Raw genomic sequence first — 21584 nt, 5'->3', positions numbered from 1 at the left:
GGCACTTTGTGCTTGCTTGATAACTAAGAACTATTTTGATAAGCATTTCCCCAGTTGGGATAAAAATGCATGTTTGGTTCCAACCTCCATTCCAATTCCTGATTCTGTCTTACTCAAAAACGACCCTCAAACGTAATTGACCATAACCTCTGGGGCAGGCCCAGATAAGTCCATGGTAACCCACTTGACCGCTCACTCTGGTGTTTGAAATGTGCTATGAGATGAAGCCCTCTGGCCAGAAGCCAAGATAAAATTAGACTGCTAATTGGAATTGCCGTGTGCCTAGTGCCCCCATCCACACAGCCTGGGACAGGTCTTGGCCGGCTTTCTGATCATTCCGGAATGGAAAACAGCCCTGGGTGAAAGGGTAGGGAGGAGGCCAGTTCATCTGTCTTCCAGACAAGGCGGGCTCAGGCTCCCTCCAGAATTCCTGCTAACTCCAAGAAATTCCTTCTTTCTCCAAGTCATCATTATCATCCTCATGCAACTCTAATCGAAGAAAAGGAAGGAAGGAGATGTCAGAGCTTGAGGCCTCAGAGGAACATCGGATTCCAGCTATGTCATAGTTGAGAAAACAAAGGAAATGAATGCTGAATTGAGAGGCAGCAGCCACAGATTTCAGGCAAGAGTGAGAAAAATTCTTGAAAGTAAAGATTTAAGGAAAGTGTCAAAACTTTGGGGCAAACAGTATGTGATTTAAGCCTGATAAAAGACTTAACTCATTATAATTTTAGGGACCATCTGTAGCAGATTAACTGTGTTCATTAGTTTAATAAAATACAGTAACACTTATTTTACACCAAGCTAAGATTTAGCTTCTAACATCATTATATCTAGTGTACATTTCAAGGTATGAGAACATGTCCATGAGAAATTGTCAGAGGAAGGAAAAGTAACTTTGAGTCCTTAGAACAAAACAAGTAAATGGAATATATGATTATACAACATGAAGAATGCTTTCAATTACATGGCAGAATTGAAGATGTTTAATACAATTCTAAGGTCAAATAAGGTCAAAATATTCCACTAGAATATCTTTATGTCAATCACTTATTCTTTTGGCACGCCTATTAGTGACTGCAGAGATTGCAAATGAAACAATGCTTGAACTCCATTTTTTATTTTCTTCAGTCATGATACTGGAAATTAAAAGTGACATAAGTGGAAAAGAAAAAAAAGCCCTAAATCATGCATACATTGAAGCAAGCCAAAATGAGAGCCTCCTTTGAAAACGTGGAATATTTTACAGAAAACAATTGTTGACATAATTTTAATTTTAGTTCAGTGTACAATTCCATCTAATAGACTAGACTGGGGCTTTTCAAACCAGTGTGCACAAGAATCAGCTGGAGATTTTTTAAAAAAGAAAAATGAGTTGTTTGTAGTCAGTCTCCAATGTCCTAGGTAAGGAGCTATAATTGGCAGAGCAGCGGAATCAGCATTTTAACAAGCAATCAATGTTTTTTGATCTATAGGTGAATCATTAGTGTGCTCAGGACTAGCATTTTGAAAAACTAAATAGAAGAGGAAAAAGGAGGAGAAAAGAAAGTAGCAGAGTGCATTCCTGTTATAAAGGGCAAGTTATGTTTTGTAAAACTTTTTCATGAGTGTATGTCTGTGCTGAATTTGATGTCGTATGTATTTCTTATTATAGGTTTCATTTTAAAAAAAGAAAAGAGAAAACCACTGCTCTAAGTTCACAAACTATGGTCTGTGGGTCCTATCCAGCATGAACCCTGTTTGTATAAAGTTTTATTGGCACACTGCCACATTCATTCATTTATGAATCATCTATGGCTGACTCCACACTACAACTCTGGGCAGAGGTGAGCTGTTGCAACAAAGACCATATGGCAAAGCCTAATATGTTTACTATCTGGCCTGGACCTTTACAAAAAAAGTTTGCTGACTTAAATGATTCTGATCAAATGGCACTGATTTGAACCACACTCTGCAAAACAATATCCTATATGGTAGCACACTTCAGTATTAGACACTGAGCAGTTAGCAAAATACTAATTTCTTCATAAGAAAACCCTTTCTAAATATATTACTTGAAAAATATGACAAGATGAAATTTGATTTTTTATATAGAAATAACTTGATCCTAATACATAAGGAGATTCTCTGTATGCATGTGTTACTCCTGCAGGGGAAATTTTTCCAAGTCGGCACTGTTTTTTTCTTCTTTGGGAAGTATGATTGACACACTGTGATTTTTAGAATTCATTCCATATTCATCATGGAAATATTCTGTCTGTTGGAATGTCCTTTTATTGGGGACATAGACCTATTTATGTCATTTTACTGGTTGTTTATTATACCTTACATATGCTTTTAAAAGTAGCTCTTTATTTTTCCTTAAATGTATTTTAAATACATATACATGATTCCCATTCCAAAATTGCCATGTCCAAACAATTGATCTTCAATTGACACAAGTATCTGAACTGACAATGAGCCCTGTATTCAGCATTTCTATAAGGCTATAGAAAAGCCCGAACATTTAGTCCAAGTTAAATTATGGAGATTTAGAGTACATAAAAGCAATGAAAAGAAGGACCCTTTTTCTTTTTAGCTGTGGCCTTCTATCACAGATCTGTATCTGAACATAAAATGCATCATTTATTTAATCTGGAATTTTCCATAAGCATTTCATGTGTTGACATGAAATTTATCCTCTACTACTGAAGAAATAAGACAATTCTTTCCCGGGGTGTCTCATGGCTTGGGACTCTGCAGTTCATGTTAAGTATAAAGGCTACTTATTTCAAAGAATGCACAGTGTTCTGAGAGCAGGAATGACCAGTATGTACTGACGTGTAACAACATCGCCTGCTTGGCAACCTCCCCAGTGAGGGGATTTGTGGTGAGCTTGTTCCCACCAGGTCTAATGGCCTTGTGATTGGCACCAGACATGATGGAGGCACTCACAAAGTAGATGAAATTAACCTTTGTGGTCTCAACGATTCTGTCAGTTCTTCCTCCAGCTCCCCAATTCTAAGTGCTGGTCAGAGGGCCCTCCTCTAGATTCAGTGCCCTCAGCCTGTCCAGCCGCCACCCTGGGCATCCTCACTGGGCACCAAACCATACTTGCCCCCTCTGCTTAGCACCTCACGTTTCCAGGGTGTTGGTGCCTGCGCTCTTCTTCTTCAAAATGTATAACTGACACCACATGCTGTGGCCAGGGACTCAATCACTGGGAATTCCAGGGCTTGGGACCAACTACTTCTTGGTCATGTGCCAAACAGTAACTGGAGAGAAAGCTGAAAGGACCTTGATCTTTTCTAAGTAATGTTTGCTTTCTAATATTGCCTTCTGAGATAATGTCCCTGAGCAAATATGCTCTTTTTAAAAAGTGATATAGTTCAAACAGGCAATTTAAAAAGTAATATGGTCAACTTCCCTGTACATAGTACCAGCTTTACTAAGTCTCAATATTTTCATCGTGTCAGATTTTTCAAAATGAAGTAAAAAAATATTGACAGCATTGAAGCCTTTGTGTGTCCCTCCAGAAGAAAATACTCTCTTAAATTCAGGGTTGAATGGGACTACATCAAACTAAAAAGCTTCTGCACAGCAAAAGAAACCATAAATAAAACCAAAAGGCAACCAACTAAGTAGAAGAAGATATTTGTAAATGATACCTTCAATAATGGGCTAATATCCAAAATATAGAAAGAACTCGCACAACTCAAAAACAACAAAACAAATAATCTGACTAAAAAATGAGCAGAGAACCTAAATAGACACTTTTCCAAGGAAAGAATACATATGGCAAACAGACACATAAAAAGATGCTCAACATCTCTAGTTATAAGGGCAATGCAAATCAAAACCACAATGAGATCATACTTCACACCTATTAGAATGATTATTATCAATAAGACAAGGAATAACAAGTGTTGGAGAGGATGTGGAGAAAAGGGAACCCTAGCACACTGTTGGTGAGAATGTAAATTGATGCAGCCACCATGGAAAACAGTATGGAAGTCCCTCAAAAAACTAAGACTAGAACTACCATATGATCGAACAATGCCTCTTTTGGGTATCTACCCCCCAAATTTGAAAACACTTACTTGAAAGATGTACGTACCACCAAATTCAATGCATCGCTCACAACAGTCAAGACATGGAAACAACCCGAGTGTCTCTTGAAACATTATTGGATAGAAATGTGGTGCATATATACAATGGGATATTACTCAGCCACAAGAAGGATGAAATACTGCCATTTGCAACAACATGGATGGATCTTGAGAGTATTATGCTAAGTAAAATAAGTCAGATGGAAAAGGATTAGAACCTTATGATTTCACTAATATGTGGGGTATAAAATGGAAAGCAACATATGAATAAACAAAACAAATGGAAGAAAAACAAAATTCATAGATGCAGACAACAGAATGGTGGTTAGCAGAGGGGAAGGGGGGTGGGGGAGGACGAAGAGGATAAAGGGGGTCAAATACAAGGTGATGGAGAAGACTAGGCATCGAGTACTGAGCCCACAGAGTATACAGATGTCATCTTATAAAGTTGTACACCTAAAATTTACGTTATTAACCAATGTTACCCCAAAATAAATTTAATAAAAAAGAACTAAAACACCAAATAAATATCACCTTACAGGACTTTGTAGGTGTTATTAAGTTAAGGATCTGGAGATGGGGGATACTATCCTGGATTATCTGGGTGATCCCAATGGACTTATAAAAGAGAATCAGGAGAATCTGTGTCAGAAAACAAGATTTGAGGATAGAAGCATAGGGCGGAATGATATAATGAAGAAACCATGAACCAAGGAACGTGCCTGGCCTCTAAAAGCAGGAAAAGAGGAGAAATGGATTCTGCAGCAGACCCTCCAGAAAGAAACAGCACTGCCAAAATCTTGACTTTACCCCAGTGAGACTGATTTTGGACTTCTGACCTCTAGAAGGACAGGTACTAAATCTTTGTTGTTCTAAGCCATCAAGTTTGCGGTAATCTGTTACAGCAGCAATAAGAAACTAACACGGGCACTGAGAGCTGATCCCTGTACACAACCATGTAAAAGCATCGAATTACCCTCTGTATGCATATTAACAATGAACCCAGCTGTATTTCAGGCAGTCGTGTGTCTGAGACCCTGGAAGATGTCAGGTATTAACAGCCATACACACGTAGTGCATGACGATGGAAGAGAAAAATACATCCTGTAAGGATTCTGGGCTGACACTCGGTGCTCTTCTAAGTTGTACACTTTGTATGTGGGGAAAAGTAGTTTCTTAACTCATCTGAGTCAGTCCTTGGCCAGGGAAGAAGTTCATATTAATTTGTAAATTCATGGTAACAGCTTCAACAAATATTTAATTTGATTTTACTTTAACTGTTCTGATCACCGTCACAATGTACATGTATAAGTGTTTTTCAATCTATATAGGAAAAGTAATTTAAACATTACACAACATTAGAAGCACCTTTAAAATTTTGTAGAAAACAGAAGAACACATACATTAGCTATTACAATCTCTGCGTACTTAATACTTGCTAATTTGATTTAATCATGCATGATTTAGTATAGTTATGACCAATAATAACAGAAATTCATGAATTTATGAGTGTCTCTATTTTAAATATTTACAAAATTATCTTTTGAGGGTGGCAGAGAAATAGGTAAAATAAAATGGACCATAAGTATTTCAATATAAATATTAGTAATTTAAAAATAAGTAAAGTGATTATGAAGTTTCTAAATGAATTTTTAATAAATGAGAAAGCATCCATAAAGAATAATATACATTTGTAAACTGCTTTTTGAATATAGTTTATTATAAAATCATAGGAAATTTAAATATAGAAACATTAGAAAAGAAGTGCTATTCATATGTTCACTAGGAGACCATGATAATACAAAAAAAGGGGTGGAGAAAAAAATGGCCAAACAAGGGGCTTTGAACTACATCTTCACAACTTCTGAGGAGGTTATAGAAAATACAGAACAAGGGGGTATTCAATATTTCCTAAGCTATTGAAGTGCATGGAAGTATATTTTCTCTAGCTATAGAATAGGAAATCTTCTGCCCTAGAAATCGTACCTTCCCTTCTTTGATCTTGGTTCCAATAATTTGTCGTCTTTGCTGAATGATCTCAATGAGAAGATCACACTCCTCCATCAATTTGGCTTCTTGACGTGAAGCATTGACCTACAGGATAAATAAAATGGTAAGCATTAATTTGGCCTTTTTGCAGTTAATGATCTTATTAATATAGACTAGTATGTTTCTGGTAATCATTGAAAAGATACTTTAAATGTTAACTCTTCTTCCAATTATGCAGGGATAGTAAATATAGGACTTACACGTTCGCTCCTCATCTTGCATTCCTAGAAAACAAATTATTATCCAATGATAGCAGCGTTTTTGCTAAGCCAGACTCAGCCTCAGAATTTTTCTTATTAATACAACATGTACATAGCTATTACCAATTAGTTGGAAACTGACACTTGAAATTTATTTGCAATGCCTGCTTTTATATTTTGAATAAAAGTGCGATTCTGGCATGTTAAACAAAAGTAAGTTTAAAAATGAATATTATTCATTTATGGAGGAGAGATTACTATCAGTGTCTTTTGGACAAATTGTGCAAAAGCAAAGTAGCAAGGTAACATCACATTCATTTAACTTTTAAGCACAGACATCAGCTTTGTATTTAATCAGTATAAAAAATTTTAAAGGCCCAGGATAGTTAAATATTTTATTAATCTTATGACACAATTTAAAATTTTACTTCTGGCATATTTTTGAAAGACCAAGGTTCTACAACGAAAGCATGCCATTCTCCTGGAAAGGATCATTATAGAATGGCTTGTATTTGAAATTTTTAAGACTCATTGTATACAAGGGAGGGTCAGAATTAGCTCATTCTTGGCAAATGGGCTTGGGAAACACTCAGCACATGCTATTTCCTCCATCTCATGACAATTCCAAAATGCTTATTCACAGAAGCCCAGAAATCATAGCTGTGGGAAATGGAGATAGCATGCATGAGCTTTACGATTTTCACACAGCACAGGAGAATCCGCAGTGTTATAAAGAATGACAACAGCACTGATTACTCTAGCATATCGCAGGGAGGAGACCTGGCCCAGTCATTAAGTCCTTTTGATTTGGAATACTTTATTTAGCTGAAGTAATTTCATTCTCTATGAATGAGATAAACCAGAATTAGGGTCAGGAGTTCAGGATAAAAATCCACTGGTGGTTGTTCAGAGAAATCATGTTCTGTTTCCAGAGGCCAGGATTCCTTGACTTGTATTCCTGATCATTGTAAGACACAGCAGAGAGACTACTCAAGACATCTTCTTATTGAGAAGACAACAGTCGCTGGCCATTTGCAGCAGACCACTGGATCACGTCCTATGTCAGATTAGTACACAGACATATTTGCTAAATGTTTAATAACAAAAGAAAAAATTAAAAATGCATCTGATGGGCAAGTACAGAAAGTACAACTTAGGCTAATATTTCAAGGAAGTTGATCAGTGTGCTCAGTTTGCCTTACATATTACTTTTATGTCACCATTTTTAGTTCTCCTTGAGGTTTCCCAAATACATTTACATATCTATGGGAACATTTACTTGAAACCCACCATTTCCAAGAAATTTCTTGGATTTCCTTTTGACCTCAAACTCAATTTAATAACTGACTACAACTGAGTTGCAAAAGGATGGCATCATATTGAAATGATGGGCATATCATGATGGAGAAAGTATAATTTCTGGGAAGGAGCACGTTATACTTGAAAAGTGTCTCCTAGAATGAGGCCTAAGAACTGAGTTTTATGCGAGCATATGCAAGCATACAACCAAGGTAAATTTAATAGGATGCAAGTTCCAAAGGGCAAGGATCTTTGGTGGCTGTATTAAATGAGGCATCTGTCCCAAGCACCTAGTGGCATATCTGGCACAGAAAAGGCATTCAAAAACTATTTGTTGAATGAATGGATAGTGAAAATGACCTCCAAGAAGAGGCAAGGTAAAATGCAATGAAGCAACTAGCTATCATGATATACTGCAAGCACTTAATATGCAGTTTTCCAGGACTATATGGACACAAAATTATGTCCTAAGGATTTTTAGCGAGGTGGAGAGGGGGGTGTTGACTTTCTTTTACAGCCTTATTGGGTTTTATTTCACATATCATAAAATCCATCCATTTATAAAATGTAAAGTTTTGTGGGTTTTAGTATATTCAGAGTTATACAATCATTGTCACAATCTAATTTTAGAACATTTTCAACATGCCCAAAGAAATCCCATGCCCGTTTGCAGTAACTCCACAGTCTCACTACCTACCCACCTCTAGGCTTAGAGAGCCACTAATCTACATTCTGTCTCTGTACGGGTTTTGTTGTTCTGGACATTTCATATAAATAGAATCAAACAATATGTGATTCTTTTTGTCTGGCATATTCACTCAGCATCATGTTTTGAAGATTCTTCTATGTTGTAGCACGTGTCAGTACTTCATTACTTTTTATGCCAAATAATATGCCATTTTAGGGCTATACCACTTTTTGTTTATCCATTCTTTAGTACATGGACCTTTGGGTTATTTCTATATTTGGGTTACTATAAATACTATTGCTATGAACATTATGTACAAATTTTTGTGTGCACATATGTATTCATTCTTCTTGAGTATAGGAGTGGAATTACTAGGTCACATGTCAATTCTATGTTTAACTTTTTGAGGAACTGCCAAACTGTTTTCCAAAGTGGCTGCATAATTTTATATTCCAACAAGAAATATATGAAGCTTCCAATTTCTCCACATCCTTGTCAACACTTGATACTGTCTTTTTAAAAAAAATTCATCCTAGTTAGTATGAAGTGGTATTTCATTATGGTTTTTATTTGCATTTTCCTGGTGGCTAGTTATGTTTAGTATCTTTTCATGTGATTACTGGCCATTTGAATGTCTAATTTGGAAATATGACTATTCAGACCCTTTGCTCATTTTGTAAATGGGTCATTTGTCTTCTGATTATTGAATTGTACGATATCTTTATGTATTCATCAAGTCCCTTATCAGATATGTGATTTGCAAATATTTTTTCCCATTCTGGGGGTTGTCTTTTCACTTTCTTATTGGTGTCCTTTGAAGAAGAAAAGTTTTTATTTTTATTAAGTCCAATTTATCTATTTTTCTATTGCTACCTGTGCTTTTGGTGTTGCAGCTAAGAAACCTAATCCAAGGTCATGAAGATTTGTACCTGTTCTCATCTAAAACTTTCTCTTACATTTAGGTCTATGAGCCATTTTGAGTTAAGTTTTGTGTGTGATGCAAAGTATGGGCCCAACTTTATTTTTCTACTTATAAATATCCAGGGGTCTGAGCACTATTTACGGAAAAGACTGTTCTGTCCTCCATTGAAGTATCTTAGCACTTCTGTCAAAAATCAATTGACCATATCGTGAGGGCCTCAGGTTTTGATATTGTTGCTAACATATTCTGTGATTAAAGATATTCTGGTTTTGACTAAACCTGGTGAGGCCCCAGTAGTAAGCCTAGACTAGGTGCCATGAAATGTATGGGTTATTAACTCTACTCATATGATGATATTAGGAAAGGAATACCTCCATTTCTAGGTTTCCTATTTTGTAAAATGAGGTGAATAATATCCACTCTTTCAGCCCTGTGGGATTATTGTGGTGAATGTATGAAATAATATGTGAGGAAATAATTAACATTATGAAGCCATGAACAAATCTGAGGTAGTATTGTCTAAACTGAGAAGTACTTTTGTTAACAGACTATGATTTGGTTTGGGATCTATTTCATTCTCCAAATCACTGGGATTTGGAGGAAAACTGCCCCAGTTGCCATTGTAACATATGTTCAATTTAATCCAAATTCTGACTATTCAATATTTACAATGAATAGCTTGGTTTTACAAAAAAAAAAAAAGCATGGACTGAGATCTACTTTGTTGAGTCAAATATGTTTTAAGAAAACTCATACCACAACCACCACTGGCCCAAATTATAAATTCCCAGAAATTTAGAAACATGATCTGTTAATTTTAGGCCAACTATTTTCCTTAGACCTTTCAAAGAATATGGAGTTGACTCTCCTTTGAAACCAGGAAAGTTGAATCACTTTTTCTACTTTGATGAAGCTTTCCAAATTTTGTAACTCTAGCATTCTTATATTCCAAAAGGTACAATAAAATAAGTTGAACACTATCTGCTATCCTACATTTCCAAAATTCTTCTACTACAAAGAAGTTTTCCACAGTTTGCTGTTTCATATAATGCTTTAAAAAAAGTAAATGATTTGATTGGACTTCATTTCTTAAATGGGCTATTAATTCAAATATGGCAGGGTTTATTGGTTATTTGCAGTATGTTCAGGTATTTTTAGTTCCTGAGTTTGGTTTGGAAGCTGGCAGCCCCTGGTTGTGATTTTAGCTTTCATTTCTGATTAACATCTTTTGATTCAGAAATCACTACACCTGATGGAAGTGCATGGGGTGGGGACAATCTAAGGATGCAAGAAACAATCCCAGAAAACCTACTTTCATAGACCTATACTTCCACCTTTGTGTTTTAAGTTTCCTCAGTCTCTAACCTAAACGCAAGAATGGAGATAATTAGTAATGATGGAGAGGTGACTACTGTAAGCCACGTCGGGATGACAGTGGAAATGGGGCCCTTATCCTTCAGAGGCTTTGATGTCATTGGACAAAATATAGCTTAAAATTGAGCTTCTTTCCCATTCCAGGCACCTCACTGTTACTTTTTTTCTCATGTCAATTATTCCCAGTCACTTTCACCTCATCCCATTTGGGCCACACCCCTATGCACAATGTTCGAGAATGTTCCTCGACATTTGGAGTTACAGTTTACTTTCTCATCTGGAAATGCAAGATTTTCTACCCATTGTTGTCTTTTAATCCTTGGTACTAACTTCCTCTCTTTAGAAAATACTCTAAATTAAGTCTTCTAAACTTATATTCCATCTCAATTTTTTCAGGATTTATTCTTCTTTTAGGAGTTACTATGCTTTCTTTTTAAAGGCCCAAACACCTTTAGTGAGGCTTCAAGCACCACAGTTGATGTCATGCAAGCTCAAGTCATGACTGCTCTTACAAAACACTTGCGCCTCTCACTTTGAAAGAGCTATATGCAACAAGTGATTTCTTAATCTATCCAACAAACAATAGTGGCTCGGTTCTCACAGTGTCTCGGACAGCGTTCCAGGTGCTGGGCATACGGTGAGGTCCAAGAGAGACAAAGTTCTCATTATCACAGAGTTTACATGTAAGCACAGAGGAACAGGCTGAACAACTCAATAAATAAACAAATATTTCAAATCATGACATGTGTATAAAGGAAATTAAAGAGTAACATACCCTGTTAATGGACATGGCTGAGAGTAGGGTCTTTTATATTGGTGGTTAGACAAAAATTCTCTAACAAGTCTGCCAGGGGATGAAAAGGAACCAGCCAAAAGATGTGGAAAGGGTGTTTGCAAGCACTCGTGACTCTGCTTTCTTGTTTCTTTTTATTGAATGTTTTTTGGTGGCATTGGTTAAGAAAACCATACAGATTTCAAGTGCACGATTCTAAAATACATCATCTGCCGCTACGTTGTGCACTCACTTCCTCAAGTCAAGTCTCTTTCCATCATCATATACCCCCCTTTACCCTGTTCTACCTTCCCCTCTCTTCCCCTCTGGCAATTACCATACTCTTGTCTCTGTTTGTTTGTTTTGCTTAATCCTTCACCTTTTCCACCCAGGCCTCCAGCCCCTCTGACAGCTGCCAGTCTGTTCTCTGTATCTATGAGTCTGTCGATGTTTTGTTTGTTGATTTATTTTGTTAACTAGACTCCACATGTAAGTGAAATTATATGATCTTTTTCTTTCACTGCATGGCTTATTTCACTTAGCATATTACTCTCCAGGTCCATTCATGCTGTCGCAAAAAGTAAATTTCCTTCTTTTTTATGGTTGAGTAGTATTCCATTTTGTAAATGGGCCTCAGCTTTTAACAGGCTATGCCTCCTCACAAATTACATGGTCTTTCTTCATTATTCACAGATTCTGTATTTGCAGATTTGGCAACCTGCTAAAATTTAAAAATTAATTTATAAGCCCCAAGTCAATACTTGTGGCCTTTTCACATCCATTTGCACATATGTTCAAAACATGAAATATCTGAGACACTCTACCAGCACCCAGTTGAGGTCAAACAAGGACACTTGGCTTTCTTGTTTCAGCTCTCATGTGACCCACAGGAGAGAGACACAGGGCCAGTACAGTGCAAGAAGCTCTGGCTCTGGGGCTAAGGCAATGGGGTTTGAGTCCCAACTCTGACATCTATTGTGAGGCAGCCTTAGACAAGCCACTTAACACTTCAGAACTTCCTTTGCTCTTTTATAAAATAAAAACAATAGAATCTACGAGGACAACTTATTTTGGGGATTATAATCTATGTGAGGTGTGTGTATGTGTTTCCCCTAAGAGCAACGGTTCAGTGTTAGCCAATTCAGTGTTCCTGGTGACTTTATACAAAATATGTACTACGAATAATGAGAATTCATTGTATTTACCTACTACCTAGTGTATCCACAGTTGTTCTAAGTATTTTGAGGGCAGGATGGGTAGACTGGGAAGGGAAACTGTAAGTAAGAAACAGAAGAACAGAGTTTTCTATAGCTAGTAGGAACTGGCTAACACTGTCTCCTCTTCCTATGGTTATTTTGCTGCTTCTCTCTGACAGACTATGACTTTCTGATCCTGTTATAGCCTAATGAGAGAGAAATTAGAAAGTCAAATAAAGAAGCGAGAATAGAAGGTCAACACTCATGTCTTACCCTCTTAGCCCTTAGATGTAATTCAGTACTGAGGGCCACTCAGCCTCACTACTGTTCCTATTAGATACCAATAATCAGTTGCAGTCCTGTGTACGTTGGCACTGGGTACACAGCTTATCTGCCTTTTCTAGCAACGCAGTTACGTGTGCTCATTCCTCAGATTAATTAATGATAACATAAATGGGTTGGCTATTTTCTCCGGAGTAGTTGGTTAGCAATGCCCAGTAAAGGGACCCACTGCTAAGTTTTATGGTATAATAGTGTTACAGTATTTCACAGAAGGGTGGGGTGAAGCAGAGCATTTATTATTTTGTTCTTGTCATGTATGTGTAAACATTAAAGGGATTTAATTACATACACACACTAAAAGTTGGACTATGTGTCTGTGAAATGTTCTCTAGCAGTCTGTAAACAGTTCCTAAGTATTTCGAAAAAGTTGCTCTCTTCATTTGACTTGTATTCAACTGCAAAATGAGATGTTCAATTCAGAGTATAAACATCGTTAGATTTCAGACATGTACGGCCTTAACATTGTTAGAAATATTTTATGGAACTCTTAGAAGGAAACATTAATGGGTGAATATATCTGGCTACATTTTACAGTGAAGTTGAGCTTATTAATATGCATTTTGGAAATCCTCATTAACTCATTTTGTTCCGATGAGTTAGCCATCTCTAGATTTTCAGAATAAAACCTTTTAATTCCTCTTGTAAAAAGGATATGCTGATTTGATAGATGACTTCCTATTCATACACAGATGCAAACACTAAAGCACTAACAATAGGAGCAGATAACCCCAATGTGTTGGAGAAAGGAAATTTTATTTCAGGGTGTTGAGGAAAGATGGGCACTTGCATTGCACAATTCCAGAGCCCATCATTCACTTTGAATTCTAAGAGAATGGTGCCCCCTCGACCTGTGCAGCCCAGAAAAGCCCCCACCACACTGGCCTGCCATTGCTGCACTCTTGAAATTGCTTGATCAAACCGCAACCTTCCTGATGTAAGACTCCAAATATTGCTTTCCTTTAAATCCCTACCAACAATAGTGGGGGTTCAAAAGACAAATGGACACTTGGGCTGCTTCCATATCTTGGTGATTGTAAATAATGCTGCAATGAACATAGGGGTGCTTATGTTCTTTTTGAACTAATGTTTTGGGTGTTTTCGCATATGTTCCCAGCAGTGGGATAGATGAGAGGATAAAACAACTATGGGACATTTACACAGTGGAAGACTACTTGGCTGTAAAAAGAAAGAAACTTTTACCCTTTGTGACAGTATGTATGGATGGATCTGGAGAACGGTATGCTAAGTGAAATAAGCCAGTCAGAGAAAGACAAATACCATATGATTTCACTTATATGTGGAATCTAATAAACAAATTGAACAAGGAAAATGAGGACAGACTCAGAGATGGAGAGCAGGATGACAGGTAGTGATGGGGCGGGGTGAGGGGGTGGACGGATTGAGCAAAAAGGAAAAAGGACTCATGGAGAAAGACAACAGTGTGGTGATTGCTGGGGGCAGGAGGGTATAAGGGGACTAAAAGGTAACGTAAAAAATACGATAAAAATTGTTGTAAAATGAAAGACAAATGTATACTTTACAAATTTGCCTAAAATTGGTCTTCATGGCAAAAGCAATGCTGTACCATGATTCAAATGAAGGTGACCTTGAGAAAGGTTAAAACTCTTTTATATCCGATGCTATGGTGATGTTATTATTGTTTAAATTCGATAGCACTTTTCTCTTTTAATAAGAATGTGTACTTTTCAGCCTGCATACAAATATAAAGGGATTGGTGTTATAGTATTCTAATAGCACTGTTATTTCATATTGTTATATGTTATGATGTCTATAACAATTCCATTATGCTCAAAAAGACAAACATTGAGGGCCTTAATTGCACTCTGCCCAGGGCTGGAGCAACACAAATGAGCTGCAAGATAAGCCAAACATTTGGCCAGAAAGAAGAGGGGACAAGGAAAACCTGTACTTAATTGGGCTCTATGCTCTGCCATGGACTGCTGACCAGGTGCAAAGAGAAATATGAGGATCTGAGGGCGCTTTGGGTTTTATTGCCAAAGGCAGCTGTGATGAACATTCCAGACCCCGGGGCAGAAGTTAGAGCTGCCAGAAGGAACAATGAAAGAGACTCTCTAATACTTGAGTTTGTATATAAAACTGAGCCAAGAAGAATTGAGTAAGAGCAGACTGTATTACTGTAATTCATCTAATATGTTTACATGTAATCTTCACCCTGAAGTTCTCTCACACCAAAGTCAAATATTTTTGAATCTTGCTCAGGCAGATGACAGTGAGAAGAATGGTCAAGTTCCCAGAGTCCCTGTCTTTGGAGAAGAAGCTAAAGTACAGGACAATATTTTAAAATATTTAATATATGAATTTAATATTGAAAAACTTTGACCAAAACTTTTAAATCCCAAGAAAGGCTTTTCAGAAAAATAAAAGTGGAATCTTTTCATAAAGTGTTGTTGGTGGGAAGTAGTAGCAGTAGTGAGGGCATGGAAAGAAGCTACGTGTACTCCGGCCTTTATTACAGAGTGATGTGGTAGAAAGTGATTTGGCCCAGAGGAGATCCATTCTATATATTGATTAACTATCCAGATGGGGTTTTGCTATGTTTCTGCGATGAGAACAAAAAATAGTTCCCTAGCCCTGACTGGTCCGACTCAGTTGGTTGGGTGTCTCCCACAAATGGAGAGGTCACTGGTTGTTGGATTCCCAGTCAGAGCACATGCGGGGGTTGTGGGCCTGGCCTGCAGTCAGGGTGCGCAAGAGGCAACTGATTGATGTTTCTCTCCCTCTCTTTCTCCCTCCCTTACCCTCTCTCTAAAAATAAATAAAATCTTAAAAAAATAGTTCCCAGGAACTCATAATAAATCCTCTTTTCTTAAGGTTTCTAAGATTATGAAGCTTGAATGTTGGATAAGGAGTGAGATGCTATTAAAAATGGCAACACACTGTAGTAAGCTGGACAATAAAAGTCTTCTTATAAATGAAACACAACTGTAACAATACGATGAAACTATTCAACCAAAATGCCAGTGTTATTGCCTAAAACTCTGAAGCTTCACATAAGGAATTTTTCTCCCAACAGTAGTATGTGCAACATGTTCATCCAAGCTGTTGTTGATGTTAATTTTTCAGTAAAACAAAATCGTCAAATGAGGTGAAATAATTTAGAGTGAACAGGGCTAGAGAAGGCAGTAGCTTAGAACTCAGGGTCATGAAGAAGTCTTCCTTAGACTGAATGCCAGCTCTTCCTTAGTTACTGTTGTGAGTTCTTGGACATTTGCCTCAACTATCCATTTCTAAAGTTCCTCATCTGTATAATGAAGAAAACAGCAACTGTTAACTGGTATACCAGGTGTTCCCCCAGGGGACATTTGCAATGGCTGGTAACATTTTCAGTTGCCACAACTGAGGGTGGAGCAGAAGTGGGGGGGAAGGGGAAGGGTGTGCTCTTGGCACCTAGTGAGTAGAGGCCAGAGATGCTGCTAAACATTCAGCAATGCTCAGGACTGCCCATCATACCATAAAATTATCCATCCAATGTGACCCAATGTCACAAGTGCTGAGGCAGAGAAACCCTGGGTGGACCGTGGTGAGAACTAAATGAATTAGTACATGAAAAGCCATTGAAAAATGCTTGGCACATAGTAGTTACTCAATAAATGTTAACTCACTATTGTTAACAAACTGTTTATTTGGAATGTCTGTATAGAATGAGCATGGTGAGTTCTAGCACCAGGCAGCCTGTGTTGATTACCTGGAGACTTTTTAGCATGAATCAAAACTTTTAGCTGTCTACAGCTTTCACTAAAACAATGGCTCTGGAAGGTATAAGATGAGTACTAACTCCATAATTTTGGGAGTTACTTTCAAATCCCAAAAATAATTCTTAAAGGCTTCTTCATGGTGCAATGGGCCGAGGGAGGGAGGCCGAGAAAAAAGTCTTCCACGATGTAGAACAGGAGTTGGGAAATTTTGTTGTAAAGAGATAGCTAGTAAATATTTAACTTTGTAGACCAATGTGGTCTCTGTTTGTAACTGCTCAGTGCCACCGCTGTAGTAGGAAAGCAGCCACTGACTATCTGTAATCAAATGGGGGTGGCTGTATTCCAGTAAAACTTTATTTACAACAACAGGTGATGAGTCAGATTTGGATCTAGGGACATAATTTGCCAACCTCTAGCATAGAGGAAAAGATTATGAACTTTGCAGTCAAAAACCTGAAGGTATGGAAAATGTGCTGAATTTCTGTGAGAATATTTCTTGATTTGTATACTTTCCATGAAAATATCTGTAGGCTATCTGGCATATAGTACATAGTTGATATATTAATTTTCTTACTTTAAGGCATGAATAGTTGCAATTACTGAATTCATGGAATTTCAATTTAAAAAGGAAAATATACTTGCAGTATGGTTTTTATACTATTCCCACGATGTCCTGCTGACTTCCATACGTGTCGCTCTTCCCAGGATGTTTTTCTGAGTACACTGAACTGAATTCAATCTTACATTCTTGGCATTAATACCACGGACTTTTCTTTTTGTGTTTAATGGCAACTCTGTTCAAAGCAGTTTTAAAAAGAAGCAGCAGAATGGAAGGTGTTGCTCATAACTCATTCAAAAACAATAAACCCCTCCCTTCCTTTCTCTTATTAATTACACACTTTATAAAACAAATGTTTCACACCCTTCCGTTTGGGTTGGACACAAAGAAAAAAAAAATAACCTGTCACGGGCACTTGTCTCTATCAAGTTCTTTTCATACTCATAAATTTTCTGTAAAGTAATAATTTCAAGTAATATTCAATAAATGTATTTAGCAAAAATTAGCCTTTAGGCATTGTGGTCAAAGCTAAAAAAAATCACTTACAGAAGAGGATGGCCAGGGAGGATGGAGGTGATGTGTTTCAGGGAAGGGAAGTCATTTCTAATGGAAAGAGGAAGCTTCTATCCTGCGACCTTCTGTTACTCATTTTCAATCTTACATGCCATTTCTCATTAAGTGGTACTCTTTTTAGTTGTTTGCCATGATTCCTGAATAGAGATGTACTGGAAAAATACAAAGTTGGGCTCCTATCCAGGCTTGAGTTACTCAAGTATAGGTGCCATCTGCTCCCCTGCAAAGATGTGAAGAAAGAGAGCTGGGTCCTTGCTCTTTGGTATTTTTTGTAGCAAGTGAATTATATTTGATTAAATCTCTGATAAAGCTTGCAACTGGAAGTAGAACTGGAAAATGCTAAGCTCTGTTTCTGTCTTCCTGATGCACCAGTGGTAGGTATGAAATAACTTGCCTGGTTATTGTCACTCTAGGATACCAACAGAAGCTGGTAGACTGATATTTAAATATCTTTGTTGCCTAGTGCTTAATATTCACATTTATTTAAATACAGTGAAAGAGGAGAGTTTATGGAAATTAAACATGTGAGCTGCGATCACACTGGGGATAAAGAGATTTGTGTTATCATTCCATTTTAGAGGAGGTTTGCGGATTCTGTTCTCGAAGTAGGGCATGAAATTAGGATGAAGGCACAAATTGTTGCCATGAGACACCAGCAGGGAGTGGGGAAGTCAGATAAGGAAAGGGACAAAGCCACTGAAGTGTGCCTTACCACTGTGGGCAACTGGAAATGAATCCCCACGGGGAACTTTGGGAACCAGTGCAGAACACTCCAGCTGATGGGGAGGAAGAGTGGTATTTAGCTAACACCCTCCATCCGTGGCTCTTTGAAGGCTTTTGGCAGTGGATGGGCATTAACTCCCCTCTGGAATTAACTTTTTGGGGGTGTTAGCAGAAAAAGCCCTCAAGCAGGTTTGCAGCTGAAAGCTCTCAGGCCAGGGGAAAAGGACTGGTGAGTGCTCTGTGGGCACAGACAGTTACAGACAGGAGTGTTTCCATTAGAGGGGACTACAATCTGGATGTTTAACAAGGGCTCTCGTGGATGTCAGAGGGCACTGGGGTCCCACTTGTCCAATTCATTCTATAGCAGCAATTTTCAACCTTTTTCATCTTGTGGCACACATAAACTAATTACTAAAATTCTGTGGCACACCAAAAAATGTATTGTTTTGCCAATCTGACAAAAAGAGTAGGTATAATTTTGATTTGTTCACACCAGATGGCTATTGTTGTATTGGCTGTTGTCATTTTTTAGTTTCACAATCTAAGGGAAAAGAAGTCAGTGCCCCTGGTTAAATAGTCAGGTATTGCATGTTTTAAAAAACATTGTGGCAGACTGGTTAAAAATCTCTGTTCTGTAGCTCCAATGACTTAGGACTAATCGCGGAGCTGAACAGAGTTTGCATTTACCGGTGTTTTCTATCCTAACCTTGGTCATTCTTTACTATGGGGCCACAATCTACCTACAGATGTTCATTTGCAACTGACCATAAATGTGTCCAAATCTGAGCAATGGCAGGCAAAGTTGCCTAGGAAAGAAAACACATGAAATCTAGTAAGTCAGCCTAAAATGTATACATTTCTTTATCTAGAGACTCGTCACTTTTCCATCATTTCAACCCATTGTGAAACTATTGTCTTTCCAAAACAAAGGCTTTACAGCTTTAAGCTTCAATATGTACAGTTTCTGTAGTAAAACTGGATTTGAAAAAACTTGAGTTAGGGCTTACTCCACTATCTGAAAGGTCAGCTATATTTCTATACGGAAACCTGACAGATGTTGCCTTCTCACCTCCCTACCTGAGAAGCAGAATGCTCCATTTACAACTGGCTGAGGCGGCATCCTGCCAGGTAATGCAAACACTGCTTGCTTTAGTTTTATCACCAAGAACAAAGCCTTCTTGTTGTTTAATAGAACACTTAAAAGCTGGCCTCATGGGCATAGCTCTAATTTTTTTGAGACCACAAACGAGGAATTCTTTAAGGCCATTTCATGAAAAACAGAAGGAAAAAAGTACTTTATTCTGCAAAAATTAAAACAATCCTTTGTTTAAGTAGCCAGAGTGTGACTCCAGGTTAGCATCGGCATGTGTTCTCTTGACACGGGCATTTGTTGGCACTCTTTACCCAGGTACCCATTCTTTCATTAAGATTAGCTCGAGGCTATGTCAGAGATATGAAAAAAAACACACCTTTCTTTAAGATCTCATCCTGTTGGCATCATTCTTTTCAGATAACATGGTAAAAGAAGAAATGTTTTGCATCAAAAAGAAACAAGCCAATACTATCCCCTTGGAAGCCCTGCTTATAACACTGGGAACCACACAAATTTTCATTAAATGCTTATTATGATCCTGGCTACAAACTAAACTTTCAGTGCAGCCCCTGGTTCTTGGTGTCTAGTTTTACTTCTTTCTCCACTTAAAGTATAGGTGGCTAAAGCTACTGGTTTCCAGAGTGCTTTGCAATAGTCTTAGTGGCTAAGGGATGACAGTGAGAGGAGACAGGGTGCTCTGATTTCTCCATGAATAAGGAGACTGCTACCAGTGTCCCAGTGACAATGCATGATGCAATCCTATGGACCTGTTGAGTGTCCGCAACGTGCAAAGCACCATGCTAGGGCCCACATGTAAATTTTACCTCAATTTACAAAAATCTTTATGGTAACTTAGTCAATCAATTTATAGTTGGAGTTGATTGTTTAATGGAGTGGAGTCTGTTCAACTTGAGTTAATCAAACATTGATTTAAGGACTCCTGAGAGTGATTATTCTTGGTTTTATAAAATTTCTTGGATTTATGAGTAGAATAATGAGATTCATAATTTGAACTTAAAAGCTTAAGGAAAACTACAAAGTGATTTGTTGATGTAGAGACAGTCCTTGGGCCAAAATTCTCATGGTCTTTAAGTGCATGTCTGTTTGTTCCCTCTCCTAGTTGGTTGGACTCCTTGGGAAGCAGGACAGTAGCTTTCTTTTCCTAGTACCTCCTGCATTTAGCACACAGCATGTGGCTATTGATGAGATACAACATATTTCTATCACCCCAGGAAGTACCCTTGAGGCCCTCTTCCAGTCAATTCTCATCCAATCTGCATAAAAACCATTATTCAGATTTTGATCACCAAATTCCTGTAACATTTTAAATGGCATTTATAAATGTAACATATTCAATTTATTTTATAAGCACTTTAAATGCCTAATGGGGTAAAAATAAAATCCTGACAACATAAACCTTCCAAGTCCTTAAGTAGGTCTTAGAAATCTAATAAATTAAACTTTACAAATGTAATGAAACTCAAGTTCTCTTAAACATCACAATTTTGCTTTGAAACAAACTATTTTATGCTTACAACTTAAAATCACATGTCTAAAATAAATCACATGTTTCAGATTGGAATCTCAAAGTTAACCTGTCAAATTTCTATAATATGCCATATAGTCTTAAATGCTACAAACCCTTAAGATACAAACAAATGTTTTAGTCCTAAATTGTTACACAAAATATTGATTCTATGGATATTATTTAGGTCTTCATCTTTATACATAATTCTCAAACTTCTTGGGAAGGAAGAACAAAAGAACTTTACTTGCTAAAGAAAGCAAATTGATCATCTCAAAGAAATTGACGTTAGCAGATTAAGGATTAATGGCCAAAAATTTGAGAATAATTCACAAGAACTGGTATTACTCGTACCACAGATGCATACTCATCAGGCACCTGTTAATGGTGGATTGGACGGGGTTTCTAATTCCTCAGCACATGGGATTGTTTCTTGCATGAGAA

The 21584-nt window shown here is 37.5% G+C and overlaps 1 protein-coding gene across 5 annotated transcripts in view; it reads right to left on the bottom strand.

Annotated features, from left to right (window-relative positions):
* Positions 1 to 21584, bottom strand: part of MID1 (midline 1) — a 352217-nt gene that overhangs the window by 33702 nt on the left and 296931 nt on the right. For all 5 annotated transcript variants that reach the window (XM_045203216.2, XM_045203217.2, XM_045203218.3 and 2 more), the window contains exon 4: positions 6075 to 6182. In XM_045203216.2, coding sequence (XP_045059151.1) covers positions 6075 to 6182 — 108 coding nt within the window. The remainder of the gene's footprint in view (positions 1 to 6074; positions 6183 to 21584) is intronic.

Source organism: Desmodus rotundus, chromosome X (assembly GCF_022682495.2).
Source record: "Desmodus rotundus isolate HL8 chromosome X, HLdesRot8A.1, whole genome shotgun sequence".
NCBI classification, from domain to species: domain Eukaryota; kingdom Metazoa; phylum Chordata; class Mammalia; order Chiroptera; family Phyllostomidae; genus Desmodus; species Desmodus rotundus.
The sequence above is the reverse complement of the archived record's forward strand: the minus strand, read 5'-3'. Positions and strand labels throughout refer to the sequence as shown.